The 15,435-nt window shown below is 41.3% G+C and overlaps 1 protein-coding gene across 11 annotated transcripts in view; it reads right to left on the bottom strand.

Annotated features, from left to right (window-relative positions):
• ash1l (ash1 (absent, small, or homeotic)-like (Drosophila)) overlaps positions 1-15,435 on the bottom strand; it is a 371,451-nt gene that overhangs the window by 156,752 nt on the left and 199,264 nt on the right. For 10 of the 11 annotated variants that reach the window (XM_069940548.1, XM_069940547.1, XM_069940556.1 and 7 more), the window contains one exon: positions 7,773-7,877. The exons of the other annotated variant lie outside the window; for it this stretch is intronic. In XM_069940548.1, the coding sequence (XP_069796649.1) occupies positions 7,773-7,877 (105 nt within the window). The remainder of the gene's footprint in view (positions 1-7,772; positions 7,878-15,435) is intronic. 11 annotated transcript variants of the gene reach the window in all.

The following is a 15,435-nucleotide window of genomic DNA, read 5'->3' as shown; positions in this document are numbered from 1 at the left end:
ACATATCAATCGTGATCATTTTTGCTCTCATTACCCGTCTTCATCCCTCAGTCTATTTTTGTAATTGTTCTGCAAATTTTCGTGCTTCTTCTGGATCCGAGAACAGTCTGTTTTGTTGTCCTGGAATAAATATTTTCAATACCGCAGGATGCTTCAGTGTAAATTTATATCCTTTCTTCCATAAAATCGCTTTTGCTGTATTGAACTCTTTTCTCTTCTTTAGGAGTTCAAAGCTTATATCTGGATAAATGAAGATTTTTTGCCCTTTATACTCCAGTGGTTTGTTGCCCTCTCTTACTTTTTCCATTGTCTTCTCCAGTACCTTTTCTCTTGTAGTATATCTTAGGAATTTTACTACAATAGATCTTGGTTTTTGTTGTGGTTGTGGTTTAGGGGCCAATGCTCTATGTGCCCTTTCTATTTCCATTTCTTGCTGTAGTTCTGGACATCCTAGGGCCTTAGGGATCCATTCTTTTATAAACTCCCTCATATTCTTGCCTTCTTCATCTTCCTTAAGGCCCACTATCTTTATGTTATTTCTTCTGTTATAATTTTCCATTATATCTATTTTTTGGGCTAGTAATTCTTGTGTCTCTTTAGTTTTTTTATTAGATTCCTCCAATTTCTTTTTTAAGTCTTCTACCTCCATTTCTGCTGCTATTGCCCGTTCTTCCATCTTGTCCATTTTTTTCCCCATTTCTGTTAAGGTCATATCCATTTTATTTATTTTCTTTTCTGTGTTGTTTATTCTTCTTCTTAAATCATTGAATTCCTGTGTTTGCCATTCTTTAAATGACTCCATGTATCCTCAAACAAGAGCAAGTACATCCTTTACCTTGCCTTTCCTTTTATCTATTTCACTGTATTCTTCCTCTTCTTCTTTCTCTGGGTTGGCCATCTGTTGTTTCTTTGATGCCCTTTCCTCCTCTTCTTTCTTGTTTCCATTGTCTTCTGTGGTCTCTTCTTGCTGCAGGTGTTCTGCAGCTGTCGTTGCCGGCTGTGGAGATCGACTCCCCAGCTGGTCCCCCCTCCCGTCGGTGTGTTTTTTTTCATGCGCGGTTGCGCACTTTTACTCGGCTCTGTGAGCCATTGTTGTAGTTCTTTTTCTACCGACCTGAGGTAGTGGGGTCCTCTCTCCACAGCGGGCCTCTTCGGACAGGTAAGGCCTTCACCTTTTTCCTCCGTTGTCTTCTCTTCCTCTCTTCTTTCCGTTGATTTTGATTTTTCTCCTTTTGTCTCCATCTTCTTTCCACCTTTATACTCACTTTTCTTTAACTTGTATTTCTGTGCCTTTGTATTTTCTCTTGTTTTTCCCGACTTTTCTGGAGAGGGCTGGAGTTCTCCGTCCGGCCACTACTCCATCACGTGACTCCTCCGAGGCATTGCATTTTCGATGCACTACATGGTTTGACCCACTTGCCCATTCAGGCAACCATCCAACCGGTGGGGGATAGATTTGTTTGGCATGGCTATGCAAGCAGGTCAGGCATTGGGCTCGGACATGTGCACATTGCCAGACCTCCAAAGTCGAAAGGCATGTGAAGGCCCCCCCCCCCCCCTTATCCCTTCCAGCCCGACGTACATGAGGTTTGAGCATGTCCAAGTCGATATCTTTGGTCCACTGACCGTCTCCTGGGGGGCAAGGTACCTGTTCACCATGGTCGACATGTTCACCAGGTGGCCAGAAGCTATACTATTCACTGACATGTCCACGGAGTCTTGCACCAGAGCCCTCATCGCAAGCTGGACTGGACATTTCAGCCTGCCTGCCAACATCATTTCAGACAGGGGGGTGAGGGGGGGTCGCACAACTACTTGGAACCCATCTGCACCACACCAGGGCCTACCATCTACAGTCCAATGGCCTGGTAGAGCATTTCCACTGGCACCTGGCCAGCTGTGATGGCGTGCCTCTGAGGCCCCTATTTGGTGGAAGAGCTCCCATGGGTGGTTCTTAGCTCCGCATGCCTCCCAAAGAAGACAGCCACGTTTTTGGCAGAGTTGGTATACGGCACCCCACTGACGATTCCAGACGAGTTTGTGCCATTGGCCCGTGGTGCAGAGGGTACACCCACAGCAGTGCTCACAAGTCTCTGAGAGAAGGTAGGAACAGAAGCTCCTGTCCCAACCTTGTGCCACGGCCCGACACCTTCCCTTGTCCCCAAGGACCTCCGGGACTACAACTATGTCTTCATCCACAGGTGCATACACTGGACTCGACTCCAGCGACCGTATGAAGGTCCATTCAAGGTGGCGTGTCAGAACGGAACCACGTGCGTCCTTGTCGTAAGCAACCATGAGACCTTCACCATTGACCGCCTCAAGCCAGCGCACCTAGACCTGGAACACCCTGTGACTGTGTTACCCCCATGCTGACGAGGTTTCCCACCCAAACGGACTAAAGAGGTGTTTGCCATGGACTCCACACCTCCTCATGCTAGTTCTGGTGGTGGGGAGGAGGGTTCGTCATGTGGTGGATTGCCCACGAACCGGCCCACAGAGTCACAGGCAAATCTAGGCAGATCTGACTATGAGAGCTATGGGTACAGGGCAAGCCCACAGCCTGGTGACTGATGTCATAAAGGACCTGGGAGGCTCGTGTCATGAGATTCTGAGGGATTTAAGTTAGTTGGTTCAACTCACTTTCGATTTTGCAGGGTTCTTTCTCTCATTGTGTGCCCTAGTGCGACTACAATATTTAAATCAGACTTCGTTAGTTAAAATTAAAAATGCTTGGAATCAGAATTTAAATTTGACTATGTTGGGTGTGGTTTGGGACACAATTCTTAAGTTGGTTAATAACTCTTCGTTATGTGCTCGACACTGTTTATTACAATTTAAAGGGGTACACAGAGAACAAAGGCTAAATTATCTCATTTTTATTCCGATATGACTCCCTGTTGTGACAGGTGTAAGACTGGAGAAGTGTCATTAATTCATATGTTCAAGACATCTTAGTCCAGAAAAATATTGGAGAGAGGTTTTCCATACTTTGTCAAAAAATTTTAATATAGATTTAATACCGAATCCTTTGGTGGCCCTCTTCGGGACAATGGAAGTCATGCTATTTCTTTTGGTGAAGCGTGCAATTTTACTGAAATGAAAAGATGCTGCCCGCCTACTCATGATCAGTGTTTGCTGACATCATGCTATTCAGTTAATAAAAAGATTCCAGAAGTTACGGGGATCATTTACCTTATAATTTCACTTCAATGCAATGAAATTATCTGACTCAGCTTTTCCACGTTCTTTTCATATATATTTTTTCTACCTTCGTTTTTCTTTTAATATCAATCATATATATAGCATTTGGTAACACTGTTTAGGCAGGGGTTTTGAGTTTTTTTTTCCTTTTATTATTTTCTTTTTTTATTAGTTTTTTTTCTTTTTAAAAAAATATCATTTGTAAAATATGATTTACAAATTATATACCGTATGTTTTTGATATACTGAATGTTTTTTAAAAATATTTTAATTTTCATAGACTCATAAAATTCAAACAAACCATATACCCCAGTAATCTTTTTAACATTCATGTAACAGAGTCTGTATTTATTCCCCCATCCTCCTCCTCACCTCATACAACTGAAAATACTAGTCAATCAATTAAATTATTTTGCTACAAATTACTGAATGCTTTATTTAGTTTGTGCGACCATCCATATAATTTTATTGAATTCTTTATTAAAATCAATAAAAATATTTTAAAAGAAAAAAGAGATTGCATGGAGACTCCAGGACAGATCCTTGGAGATGTTGAAATTCAGGATTTTCACCCAGGAATTTGAAGTTCTTGACCCTCTCCACTGCTGACCCCTCGATGAGGACTGGTTTGTGTTTTCCTGATTTCCCCCTCCTGAAATCCACAATCAGCTCCTTGGTTTTGCTAATGTTGAGTGCAAGGTGGTTGTTGTGTCACCACTCAATGAGCTGATCTATCTCCTTCCTGTATGGTTTTTTTTAAACTGAAATTACCTTGAACATGCTAACAAAAGCAGAACTGCTGAGACTTTATTAGATTTCTTTCAGTGGGATTGACAAGCGTCTGATTGAAATTAATCCAATTTTAAATGTAATGATAGAGCACAGTAGAAGCCAATTTTGATCACTGAAACCCATGCCGCCCAATTACATTCAATTAACCTACCAACTCTGTATGATTGAGGAGGAGAAGAAACTGAAGGATCTGTATGGCTCCCCCCAACCCCCCCCCACCACCCATAAAGCTGCACAAGAACAACTTTCTTCCCCCTACAGTTGTGATTGTAGTTTAAACAAGAAACCTGCAGACCCATGAACAAATGTGCTGGAGAAACTTAGCAGGTCACATATCATGCACAGGGTGACCTGTAAAAGGTCACCAACTTTTCATGCACAGGCTCTTTGTCAGGTATTACTACCTCCTGTGGATGCCGCATGGCCTTCAGTTCCAGCACGTTTGTGCACTGTGATTGACATAGGAGCCGAAGTAAGTCCATCAGCCTATCGAGACACCTCCATCCTTCTACTCCATGAGCTGATTCGTCCTCCCACTCAGCTGCACTCCCTGGCTTTCTCCCTGTAACCAATGAAACCCTGACTAATCAATTTCTGCCTTAAATACACCCAACAACCTCGCTTCCACACCCACCCGTGGCAACGTCCCACAGACTCATGACACTCCGACTAAAGAAATTTTTCCACATCTGCTTTAAAATTGACACCCTTATTTTCTGAAGTTGTGCCCTCTTGTCCTCGACTCCCTTACCACGTAATCTTACCACATCTACACTGCTCAGCCCTTTCAGCATTCTAAATGCCTCTATGAGGGCCCACTCCCCCATCCTTCTAGACTCCAATCTGTACAGTCCAAGAGCCAACAATCATTCCTCATATGCTAACCCTTTCATTCTTGATATTATTTTGGTAAATCTTCTCTCACCCCTCTCCAATGCCAGTACATATTTTCTCAAATAAGGCGCCCAAAACTTTACAATACTCTATCTGAGGTCTCGCCAGTGCTTTAGAGTCTCAACATTACATGCCTGTTCTGATAGTCTCGTCCTCTCGAAATTAATGCCAACACTGCATTTAACTTTGCAAAAAAGTGAGCATTTCCAAATCATGAGGACACCCACAACTTGCGTCAACCCTGAATCCAAATGGACAAGTAAGCCATTCAGAAACAGACCTATTTGAACAAATGATTAATTAGTACAGGGGGTCCTGGAGGCCACATGCAATGTTTGAGGGCACATGAGATCATATGCTGCTTTCCCAAATCCAGGAGAGCAGAGACACACTACTGCTCTGCAAGGTTCAACTGCCTGGCCCTTATGTTGACAGCTCCAATCGGCTTGTTAAAGGAGAACAACCCCCCTCCCATTCGGAAGGAGAAGCACAGGAGACAAAAGCCACTTTCAGGTGCATTCTCCACCAAGAATGTGCCTGCAGAAGCAGATGCAGAGCTTTGGAATCATCATTCAGGTGGCAGCCCTGAAACTGCTGTGCTGTCCACCTGAAAGGGACAGCTGCATGGGAGGAAACTCAGAGTGCACTCCGGCTCCTGTCCATTGTAGCCATACTCCCGCCCATTGACGTGATGTAATTTGAAGCATGACGAAGGAGAAGCAGAAGGAACACGGGATTATGGCTTCACCCCAGTTTGGAGGTCACATCTGAGTGAAGGGTGTGTGATGTGGTTACTGAGTTCGTGATAGTCACAAAGTGGGTTACCTCGAAGGTTGAGTAAAACTATTTCAGTTTTTTTTCTATTATCAGAGATGAGGTGATAACACAGTATAAACTGTATTATCAGAATTTATTATTATGAACGTCACAAAATTTGTTGTTTTGCAGCAGTATTAAAGGTGCAAATATTACTATAAATTACATTTAAAATAATTAAATTAGTGCAAAAAATAAGAGAAAGTGAAGAAGTGTCCATTCAGAAATCTGATGGCAGAGGAGAAGAGGCTATTTTTGTACTGTTGGGTGTTTGCCTTCAGGCTCCTGTACCTCCTTCCTGAATTCTCAGCAGAAATAAACAGGTCCTTGAGGTGGGACCATTCCACACACCAAAGTCCAGATAAGGTCACCATGGATACAAAATTTAAGTAATGCAGCCCCAAAAGCAGGCTATAGGCTGTTCAGTACCTGAGCTGCCTTGAGATCTTCAGCCTCTGGGAAGACTTAGAGGTGAGAATGCGACTGCCCTATCTATTTTCTTTACACAGACATAATGATTCCTGTAGTGAAACATGAAAGTTGGCAGACACTGTGAATGTTGAAAAAAACACAGAAATGCTGGTCTTTCAGCGTCCATTGTCCGTAAAGATATATAACTGATGTTTCAGACCTGAGCCCCTCTTCAAGGTATGAGCAGAAACCAGGCAGATGCCTGAATTAAAAGGCTGAGGAGAATGAAAAAAAGGGCAGGGGGCAACAGACAAAAGGTGTTAATTGGTCATGGATAAAAAGACGGGAGAGAAAAGGTGAGAATTGATTGGGGGGGGAGGATTTGGCTCTGTCAATGCAGGGGTGGGAGAAAGGAGATGGAGGGAAGAGAGATAGAGAGACAGAGTGAGGGGAAAGGAGACATAAGGATAGATGGGAGATGAATGGAAACCAGAGAAGTAGTCGTTAATGCTATCTGGCTGGAAAGTGCTCAGGAAGAATATAAGGTGTGGCTCCTCCAATTTTCTGGTGGTCTCAGTCTGGCAGTTCATGAAACCACGGAAAGACATGTTGGCAAGGGAATGGGGCGGGGAATTGAAATAGGTGACCACAGAAATTTCATTCAGGGGGTAACTTTTTTACTGTACAAAAACAGAATATATAATTCAGCGTGCAACATAGAAGCTGGGCACGGCTTTGAGGTTTCCAATACATCTGGTACCAGTTCTCTTTCTGTTTGCAAACTTGTGTGAATGGAGGCAATCCTTCCCAACCTCTCTTCACACAATAGTGTTTACTGTGGAGACTCAACGTGGCAAGATGAAGGAGATGATCAAAGACTGGGAAGACCAAGAACAACAACCCTCCACTACACATCAAGAGCACTGTAGTGGAGAACACCAAGATCCTTGGAGTTCACTTAACTAGTGACCTATCATGGACACATATCTTCTCACTGTCAGGAAGGTGCAACAGCGACTACATTTCCTGAGATGACTGAGGCGGGCAAGGCGACCGGCCACCATCATGTCAACCTCCTGCAGGAGCTCTATCGAGAGCTTCCTGACTGGCTGCATCACAGCATGATATGGTCGCTGCAGAGGAATGGATCGGAGATCAATCCACAGGACCAAAAGAGTGGCAAAGAGGATCACTGCAGACTCCCTTTCCCTGATCGACGTGATCTACCGGGATTATTGTCTGAAGAGGGCATCCAAAATCATTAAGGAACCCTTCCACCCTGCATCTTTCAGCTGCTCCCATCAGGAAAGAGGTACAGGAGGATCAGAGCCAGCACCACCAGGCTGGGGAACAGGTTCTTCCCACAGGCAGTGAGAATGCTCAAACCGACTGCTTGCACTCACCCTCCGAGACCCTCATATTCACAAAAGAATATTTATTTGTAAAGATGAAGTAGTTGTCCTGCACCTGTATTGTTTATCTGTATGTATGTCTGCATGTTTTGCACCCAGGATGCTGTTTCAAAGGGTTGTTCTTGTTCAATCAGATGACAATAAACTTGACTTAATTCTGTTAATGAAGGGATTATCTGGCACTTTTTTTAGAGAGGTTATGAAGGGAAAGCATAGTACCAAAACGTGAATGCTAAGGTGTACCTGGTAACGTTGCATTTTCTGACGGAGTCCTTCTCCTGCTTGGGCTACAACAAGCACTGTCCTGATGCCTGTGGGATGCATGTTTGTCCTGTGCTGGTTGCATACCTGTAATTGTGTTGAACAAGGTCAATGAAAATAATGCAGGACAACAACCATACCAGCGTCCAGCGTCAGGTGTAATAGCTCAATCAATCAGAATCAGTATTAGAATTTACTGTCATGAAAATGTCATGAGATCACTGTGTTGCAACAGCATTACTGATGCAAATATTAAACATAGAACATTACAGCACAATACAGGCCTTTCGGCCCTCGATGTTGTGCTGACCTATATATTCCTACCAAAAATACTAAACCCTTCCTACCTTGTAACCCTCTTTTTTTCTTTCATCCATGTGCCTGTTTAAGGATCTCTTAAATGCTTCTATTGTTATAGCCTCCACCAGCACCCCTGGCAATGCATTCCATGCACCCACAACTCTCAGTGTAAAAAAACTTACCTCATGTCTCCCCTAAACTTTCCTCCCTTCACTCTGTACAGAATATTGCTATAAATTACATTAAAAAAAGTGCAAAAGAAGAAAAAGTGAGTTCAATGTCCATTCAGAAATATGATGGCGGAGGGGAAGAAGCTGTTTTTGTACCATTGAGTGTTCGTCTTCAGGCTCCTCATTCCTGATGGTAGCAGTGTGAAGAGGGCATGAACTGGTGGAGAGGGTCCTTGAGGATAGAGGCTGCTTTCTTGAGACATCACCTCTTGTAAATGTCTGAAGGAGTGATGTGACAGAGTATATATAGAGATATGTTTTTGGGAGATAAATTGGGAAAGGTTTATTAGAGTAGGTCACATACAAACAGTTTAAAACAGATCTTATTTGAAATACTAGAGCTCTGTCCCATGCTAGACATATTGGCATCTCACAGTCTTTGCAAGAGCTTTGAAGAGTGCTCAAGAGACTTCACTAATGGATTGTTGTTTACCAAAGGCAACAGATGAAAGGGCAGGCTGGAGCCGCTGCTGTCTGGAAGAACTTGCTGTTGTAAGAGGATCATATGGTTTTGTAAGCAGAGAGAGTCAAACAGACTTTCTCTCTGTGAGAAAGAGAGAGAGAAAGAGAGAGAAGCAGAGATCACTTGTACAGTATTATAGCCATCAGAAGTTGCTGGGACTGGAACAGGACAAGCTGGCAAGCCCATTTATAAGACAGCCTAGTCAAAGCACTTGTGGTTCATGTAAGTGGAGAGGAGTGGCTGTCACTTGGAATAAGAGAAACAAACAGGAACTCTGAGGTGACCTGAATGAAAGAGGTTATCATCTGCAGAACCCTGAAGGGGTAAGTTTCATCAGCAAGACACTGAAGTGGCTAATGGAAGTACATCAGCTGTGGATGTCTTGGAACAACAAATCTCTCTCTGAAAACTGACAAGAACCTTCCTGAGTGGTAACCCTTTACCTTTCGAGCACCAATGCCTGGTGAACTTTATACATGTTAGATTCTGTGTACAGTATAAGAATTGCCTGCCACCAGTGAACTTGAAGGAATGAGAAGTGAGATTGGACTGTGAACCAAAGAATTTTTTTGAACTTACACACACATTACATACACGTGTGCTTAGAATTAGAAGGGGGTTAAGTTAGTGATAAGTTAATGTTTGATTCATGTTTAAAGATAATTAAAAGCAACTTTTGTTTAAGTAACCAATTGTTTTGGTGAATATCTATTGCTGCTGGGTTTTGGGGTCTTCTGGGCTCGTAACAGTGAACAGATTTAAAACTCTTCACCATTTGTGACAAAGGTATTGCATGGACTGGATAAAGATTGGGGAAATGAGTGCCACAGGGAACTGGCACAAAAGAGGAGTTAAGGCCAGGGTAGGTCAGCCATGGCCATACTAAATTGTGGGGTAGGTAAGTTCAAAGGGCCCGGTAGTTTACTCCTTATATTGCTGATCCAATGCAAGAATTTCCTGTTTCCAAGAGAACAGTTGTTCAACTAGTGCAGGACTGAGGAGACGTACAGAGAGTGTAAAAACCATGATATCAGGCTGGGAAATAGCTCCTTCCTGCAGGCAGTGAGATAAATAATAATCCATAAATTATTGTTAAATATATTTATTTTTGATCACTGTACAGAGTCTTCCATAATATTTGGGGCAAATACACTTTTTCCCTTTATTGCCCCTGTGCTCCAGAGTTTAAAATTTGTAATCAGATAATTCACATGTGACTAAAGTGCATATTCTAGATTTTATTCAAGGTTATTTGTATACATTTTGAGTTTGACCATGTAGAAGTTACAGTACTTTTTATACATAGTCCCCTCATTTCAGGGCACCATAATATTTGGGACATAGCATTTATGTATATTAAAGTAGTCATGTTTAGTACTTTGTTGCATATCCCTTGCATGCAATGACTGCTTGAAGATGGTGATTCATAGACATCACCAGGTGCTGAGTATTTTCCCTGGTGATGCTACGCCAGGCCTCTACTGCAGCTATTTTCAGCTGATGCTTGTTTCAGAGGCTTGTCCCTTTAAGTTTTCTATTTAGCTTATGGAAGGTGTGCTCAATTGGATTTTATTGGGTGACTGACTTGGCCATTTAAGAATTTTCCCACCTCAGAAGATAAGTGCACCTGTAGCTGTGGAAACCATACATGCCCAGACCATAACAGCCCCACCACCAAGTTTTACAGATGAGATGGTATGCTTTGGATCTTGGGCAGTTCCTTTAAACCTCCACATTTAGCTCTTGACATCACTCTGATACAGGTTAATCTTGGTCTCATCTGTCCACTGGACCTTTTTTTCCAGAATTCTGCAGACTCTTTTATAATCTGGCCATCCTGTTTCTGTGACTAACTTGCCGTTTGCATCTTGCAGTGTAGATTACATTTCTGTTCATGAAGTCTTCCACAGATAATCGTCATTGACACATCCACACTTGCCTTTGAAGAGTGTTTCTGGTCTGTCGGACGTTCGTTCGGGGATTTTTCTTCACTGTGATGATAATCGTTCCGTCATCAGCAGTGGAGATCTTCCTTGGAATCCCAGTCTTTGAGCGATTACTGAGCTCACCAGTACGCTCTTTCTTCTTAATAATATTCCAAACTGTTGATTTTGGTCATTCTAAGGTTTGGGCAATGTCTCTTACTGTTTCATTCTTGTTTTTCAGCCTCATAAATGGCTTCTTTGACTTTCATTGGCCCAACTCTGGCCCTCATGTTGAAAAATGGCAACTACAAACTCCAAAGATGATCAAAAGCTTAGAAGCAAGCCCAGCTCTTGTATACATGCACCAACGAAGCAATTCAACATACCCAAGTTCTCACAAACACCTGGGAAATCAAATGTCCCAAACATTATGGTGCCCTGAAATGGGAGAACTACGTATAAAAAGTACTGTAACTTCTACATGGTCAAACCAAAATCTAGAAGATAGAAATTTGAGATAAAAGCAGAAAAAACTGGAACCACTTGGGGGTAAGGCAGCATCTGTGGAGAGCAGGAAGAGGATTGCATACTGTGGTGCCAGTTCTGATCACAGGCACAACCCTCCCTACCATCGAGAACATCTACAGGGAACGCTGATGTCGGAGAGCACCAAGGATTTACACCACCCAGCACCCACTCTGTTCTTGCTGCTGCCTTCAGGAAAGAGGTCTCGGTGCCACAAGACTCGCACCTCCAGGTTTAGGAACAGCTGCTCCCCCTCCACCATCAGACTCCTCAACCACAAACTCAATCAGGGACTCATTTAAGGACTCTGACGTGTGCACTTGATTGATTTTTTTCCTCTTTGATTGCACTGTCAGTTTGTTTACATTTCTTTATTTGTTTACATGCGTACGTTGAGTACAGTTTTTTTTTTGCACTACTAATAAGTGGTCATTCTGCCTCGCCTGCAGGAAACAAAACCTTAAGAGTTGTATGTGATGTCATGCATGTACTCTGACAGTAAATCTGAAATCTGATCTGAAAAGTTATCTGTTTCTCTCTCCATGGATGCTGCCTGACTGGCTGGGTGTTTTCAAAGTTTTCTGCTACAATAAACATACTCTATTACCTGATAAATAATTACCTGACCCCCACTTCCTCCACTGTGTGAGTTTCCTGAAAAAACTTGCAAATCCTCACATCTGGGACAAGTGCTTCAAATTTCACGTGTCAGTCTGCTGCGTGACCACTTACTGAAGGATCTCAGCAGGTCAGACAGCATCACAAAGAAGGCTCACCAGCAGCTCGACCGGCATGAGTTTGAGGAGATATGGTATGCCACCAAAGACCCTTGCAAATTTATACAAGGAGATCATTCCGACTGCTTGCATCACTTTCTGGTATGGAGGTGCCAATGCACAGGATAGGAAAAGACTCAGAGAATTGTGAACTCAGCCAGTATCAACATGGGCACCAGTCTTCACTCCATCAAGGACACCTTCAAGAGGCGGTATCTTAAGGAAGCAGCCTCTATCCTCAAGGACCCTCACCACCCAGGCCATGTCCTCTCCTCACTGCTATCATCAGGAAGGAGGTACAGGAGTCTGAAGACAAACATCTAATGGTACAAAAACAGCTTCATCCCCTCTGCCATCAGATTTCTGAATGGACAACGAACTAGACACGGCTTCATTTTCTCGTTTTTAAATTTATTTTTATATGTAATTTATAGCAATACTTGCACCTGCAATGTTGCCACAAAACAACAAATTTCATGATATGTTCATGACAATAAATTCTGATTCTGATCCATGTGTAGAAACGGTCAGTCAATGCTTCAGAGGTGAATACCTTATCAAGGCTAAGGTCAAGGAGGAAATCTGTGGCTTTTGCTTATTCTATTCATCTGTATCACAAGTTTCCAACTATTTTATTTCAGTTCAACATTCTGGAATACTGCAGATAACTTGAGATCTTTAACTTTTGCTTCTTTCCCCATTCTTTTGTGGTGTCGATACCAGGTAATTATTAATCTATGAATCAAGAGACCATTCATTAAGTGCGACTTCTGGAACTGGGGCTCAAGATACAGACATGAGCTGTCATTAAAACCAGTTTATTATCACCTGGTTGGACAAGTACATCCTGATTAAACAGTGTTCACTGGACCTCCGGGAAAACATGCACACACACAACCAGACATAACACATATACATGCAAACAATACATATGGAGGACAAATATTCATAGATACAAATAAATGAATAAATATTGTTTTGTGCATTAGTGCCTTGGATGGCTAATGTGTGTAGTTCCTTTGGTTGTTTAGCATTTTCACTGACTGTGTGAAGAAGCTATTCCTCCACCTAATGGTGCTCGCTCTGATAGTCGTGACGCGAGTAGCTGAAAGATGCTCTGTGCGGGGTGACAAAGGTCCTCATCAATTTTGTGCACCCTCTTCAGACATCGATCCCGGTGAATCACATTGATGTAGAGAGAGGGAGACTCCAGTGATCCTCTCTGCCACAGTAACGGTCATTTGGATGGACCTCCGATCCATTTCTCTGCAGCAACCGTACCACACTGTGATGCAGCCGGCTAAGATGCTGTTGATAGAGCTCCGGTAGAAGGTTGACATGATGGCGACCAGTAGCCTTTCCTGCTTCAGTCTTCTCAGAAAAGTACTTTCCTGACAAGTGAGGAGAAGTGGTGTCTCCACGATAGGTTACTAGTTTTTTTTAAATTTTTTATATTTCACACCATAAACCACATTTACCATCATACATACATTTTCCTTTTCAAATATATACAGTGTCATTTTCTCCCCCCCGCCCTCCCATCCCACCCTCCCTACCTCCCCCACTATCCATTTAAAGTACAAAATCTAAGATACATTAAACCAGTCAAACAATGTTGTCATTCAATAAAAATAAACAAGAAATTCCACTGAGTCAATTCTTTTCATTTCCTTCTCCTTTCGTTAATTTAGGTGGTAAATGTCCCCGGTAGGTTTTCTCTATTGTGTTTCATGTAGGCTCCCATATTTGTTCAAATATTTCAATATTATTTCTTAAACTATATGTTATTTTTTCTAATGGAATACATTTATTAATTTCTATATACCATTGTTGTATTTTCAAATTATCTTCCAATTTCCAGGTTGACATAATACATTTTTTTGCTACGGCTAGAGCTATCTTAACAAATCTTTTTTGTGCACCATCCAAATCAAGTGCAAATTCTTTGCTTTTTATGTTACTTAGGAGGAAGATCTCTGGGTTTTTTGGTATATTGTTTTCTGTAATTTTATTTAATATCTGGTTTAGATCTTCCCAAAATTTTTCTACTTTCTCACATGTCCAGATTGCATGAATTGTTGTTCCCATTTCCTTTTTACAACGAAAACATCTGTCAGATACTGTTGGGTCCCATTTATTTAACTTTTGAGGTGTAATGTATAGCCTGTGTATCCAGTTATATTGTATCATACGTAACCTCGTGTTTATTGTATTTCTCATCGTTCCAGAACATAACTTCTCCCATGTTTCCTTTTTTATCTTTATATTTAAATCTTGTTCCCATTTTTGTTTAGTTTTACCATTTGTTTCCTCATTCTCCTTTTCTTGCAGTTTAATATACATATTTGTTATAAATCTTTTGATTATCATTGTATCTGTAATCACATATTCAAAGTTACTTCCCTCTGGTAACCTCAGACTGCTTCCTAATTTGTCCTTCAAGTAGGATTTCAGTTGGTAGTATGCCAACACTGTATCGTGAGTTATATTATATTTATCCTTCATTTGTTCAAAGGATAATAATTTATTTCCCGAAAAACAATTTTCTATTCTTTTGATCCCTTTTTTGTCCCATTCTCTAAAGGAAAGGTTATTTATTGTAAAAGGGAGTAACTGATTTTGCGTCATTATTAGTTTTGGTAATTGGTAATTTGTTTTATTCCTTTCTACATGAATCTTCTTCCAAATATTGAGCAGATGATGTAATACTGGAGAACTCCTACGTTGTACCAATTTTTCATCCCATTTATATAATATGTGTTCAGGTATCTTTTCCCCTATTTTATCTAGTTCTAATCTAGTCCAATCTGGCTTTTCCCTTGTTTGGTAAAAATCTGATAGGTATCTTAATTGTGCGGCTCTATAATAATTTTTAAAGTTTGGCAGTTGTAAGCCTCCTTGTTTATACCATTCTGTTAATTTATCTAGTGCTATCCTCGGTTTCCCCCCTTTCCATAAAAATTTCCTTATTATTTTCTTTAATTCCTTGAAGAATTTCTCTGTCAAGTGTATTGGCAATGCCTGAAATAGGTATAATATCCTTGGGAAAATGTTCATTTTAATACAGTTTATCCTTCCTATTAGTGTTAATGGTAAATCTTTCCAATGCTCTAAATCGCCCTGTAATTTTTTTATTAGTGGATAATAATTGAGTTTATATAGATGGCCGAGATATTTATTTATTTGTATACCTAGGTATCTGATTTCTTGCATTTGCCATCTGAATGGTGATTCCTTCTTAAATTTTGAGAAATCCACATTATTCATTGGCATTGCTTCACTTTTATTTACATTAATCTTGTAACCCGACACTTCTCCATGTTCCTTCAATTTCTTATATAATTCTTTTATTGATAGTTCTGGTTCTGTTAAGTATACTATAACATCATCCGCAAATAAACTGATTTTATATTCCTTGTCTTTTAT

The sequence above is a fragment of the Narcine bancroftii genome, chromosome 5 (assembly GCF_036971445.1).
Source record: "Narcine bancroftii isolate sNarBan1 chromosome 5, sNarBan1.hap1, whole genome shotgun sequence".
In the NCBI taxonomy this organism is placed as follows: Eukaryota; Metazoa; Chordata; class Chondrichthyes; order Torpediniformes; family Narcinidae; genus Narcine; species Narcine bancroftii.
Note: the sequence above shows the minus strand (reverse complement) of the source record. Positions and strands in the feature narration are given on the sequence as shown.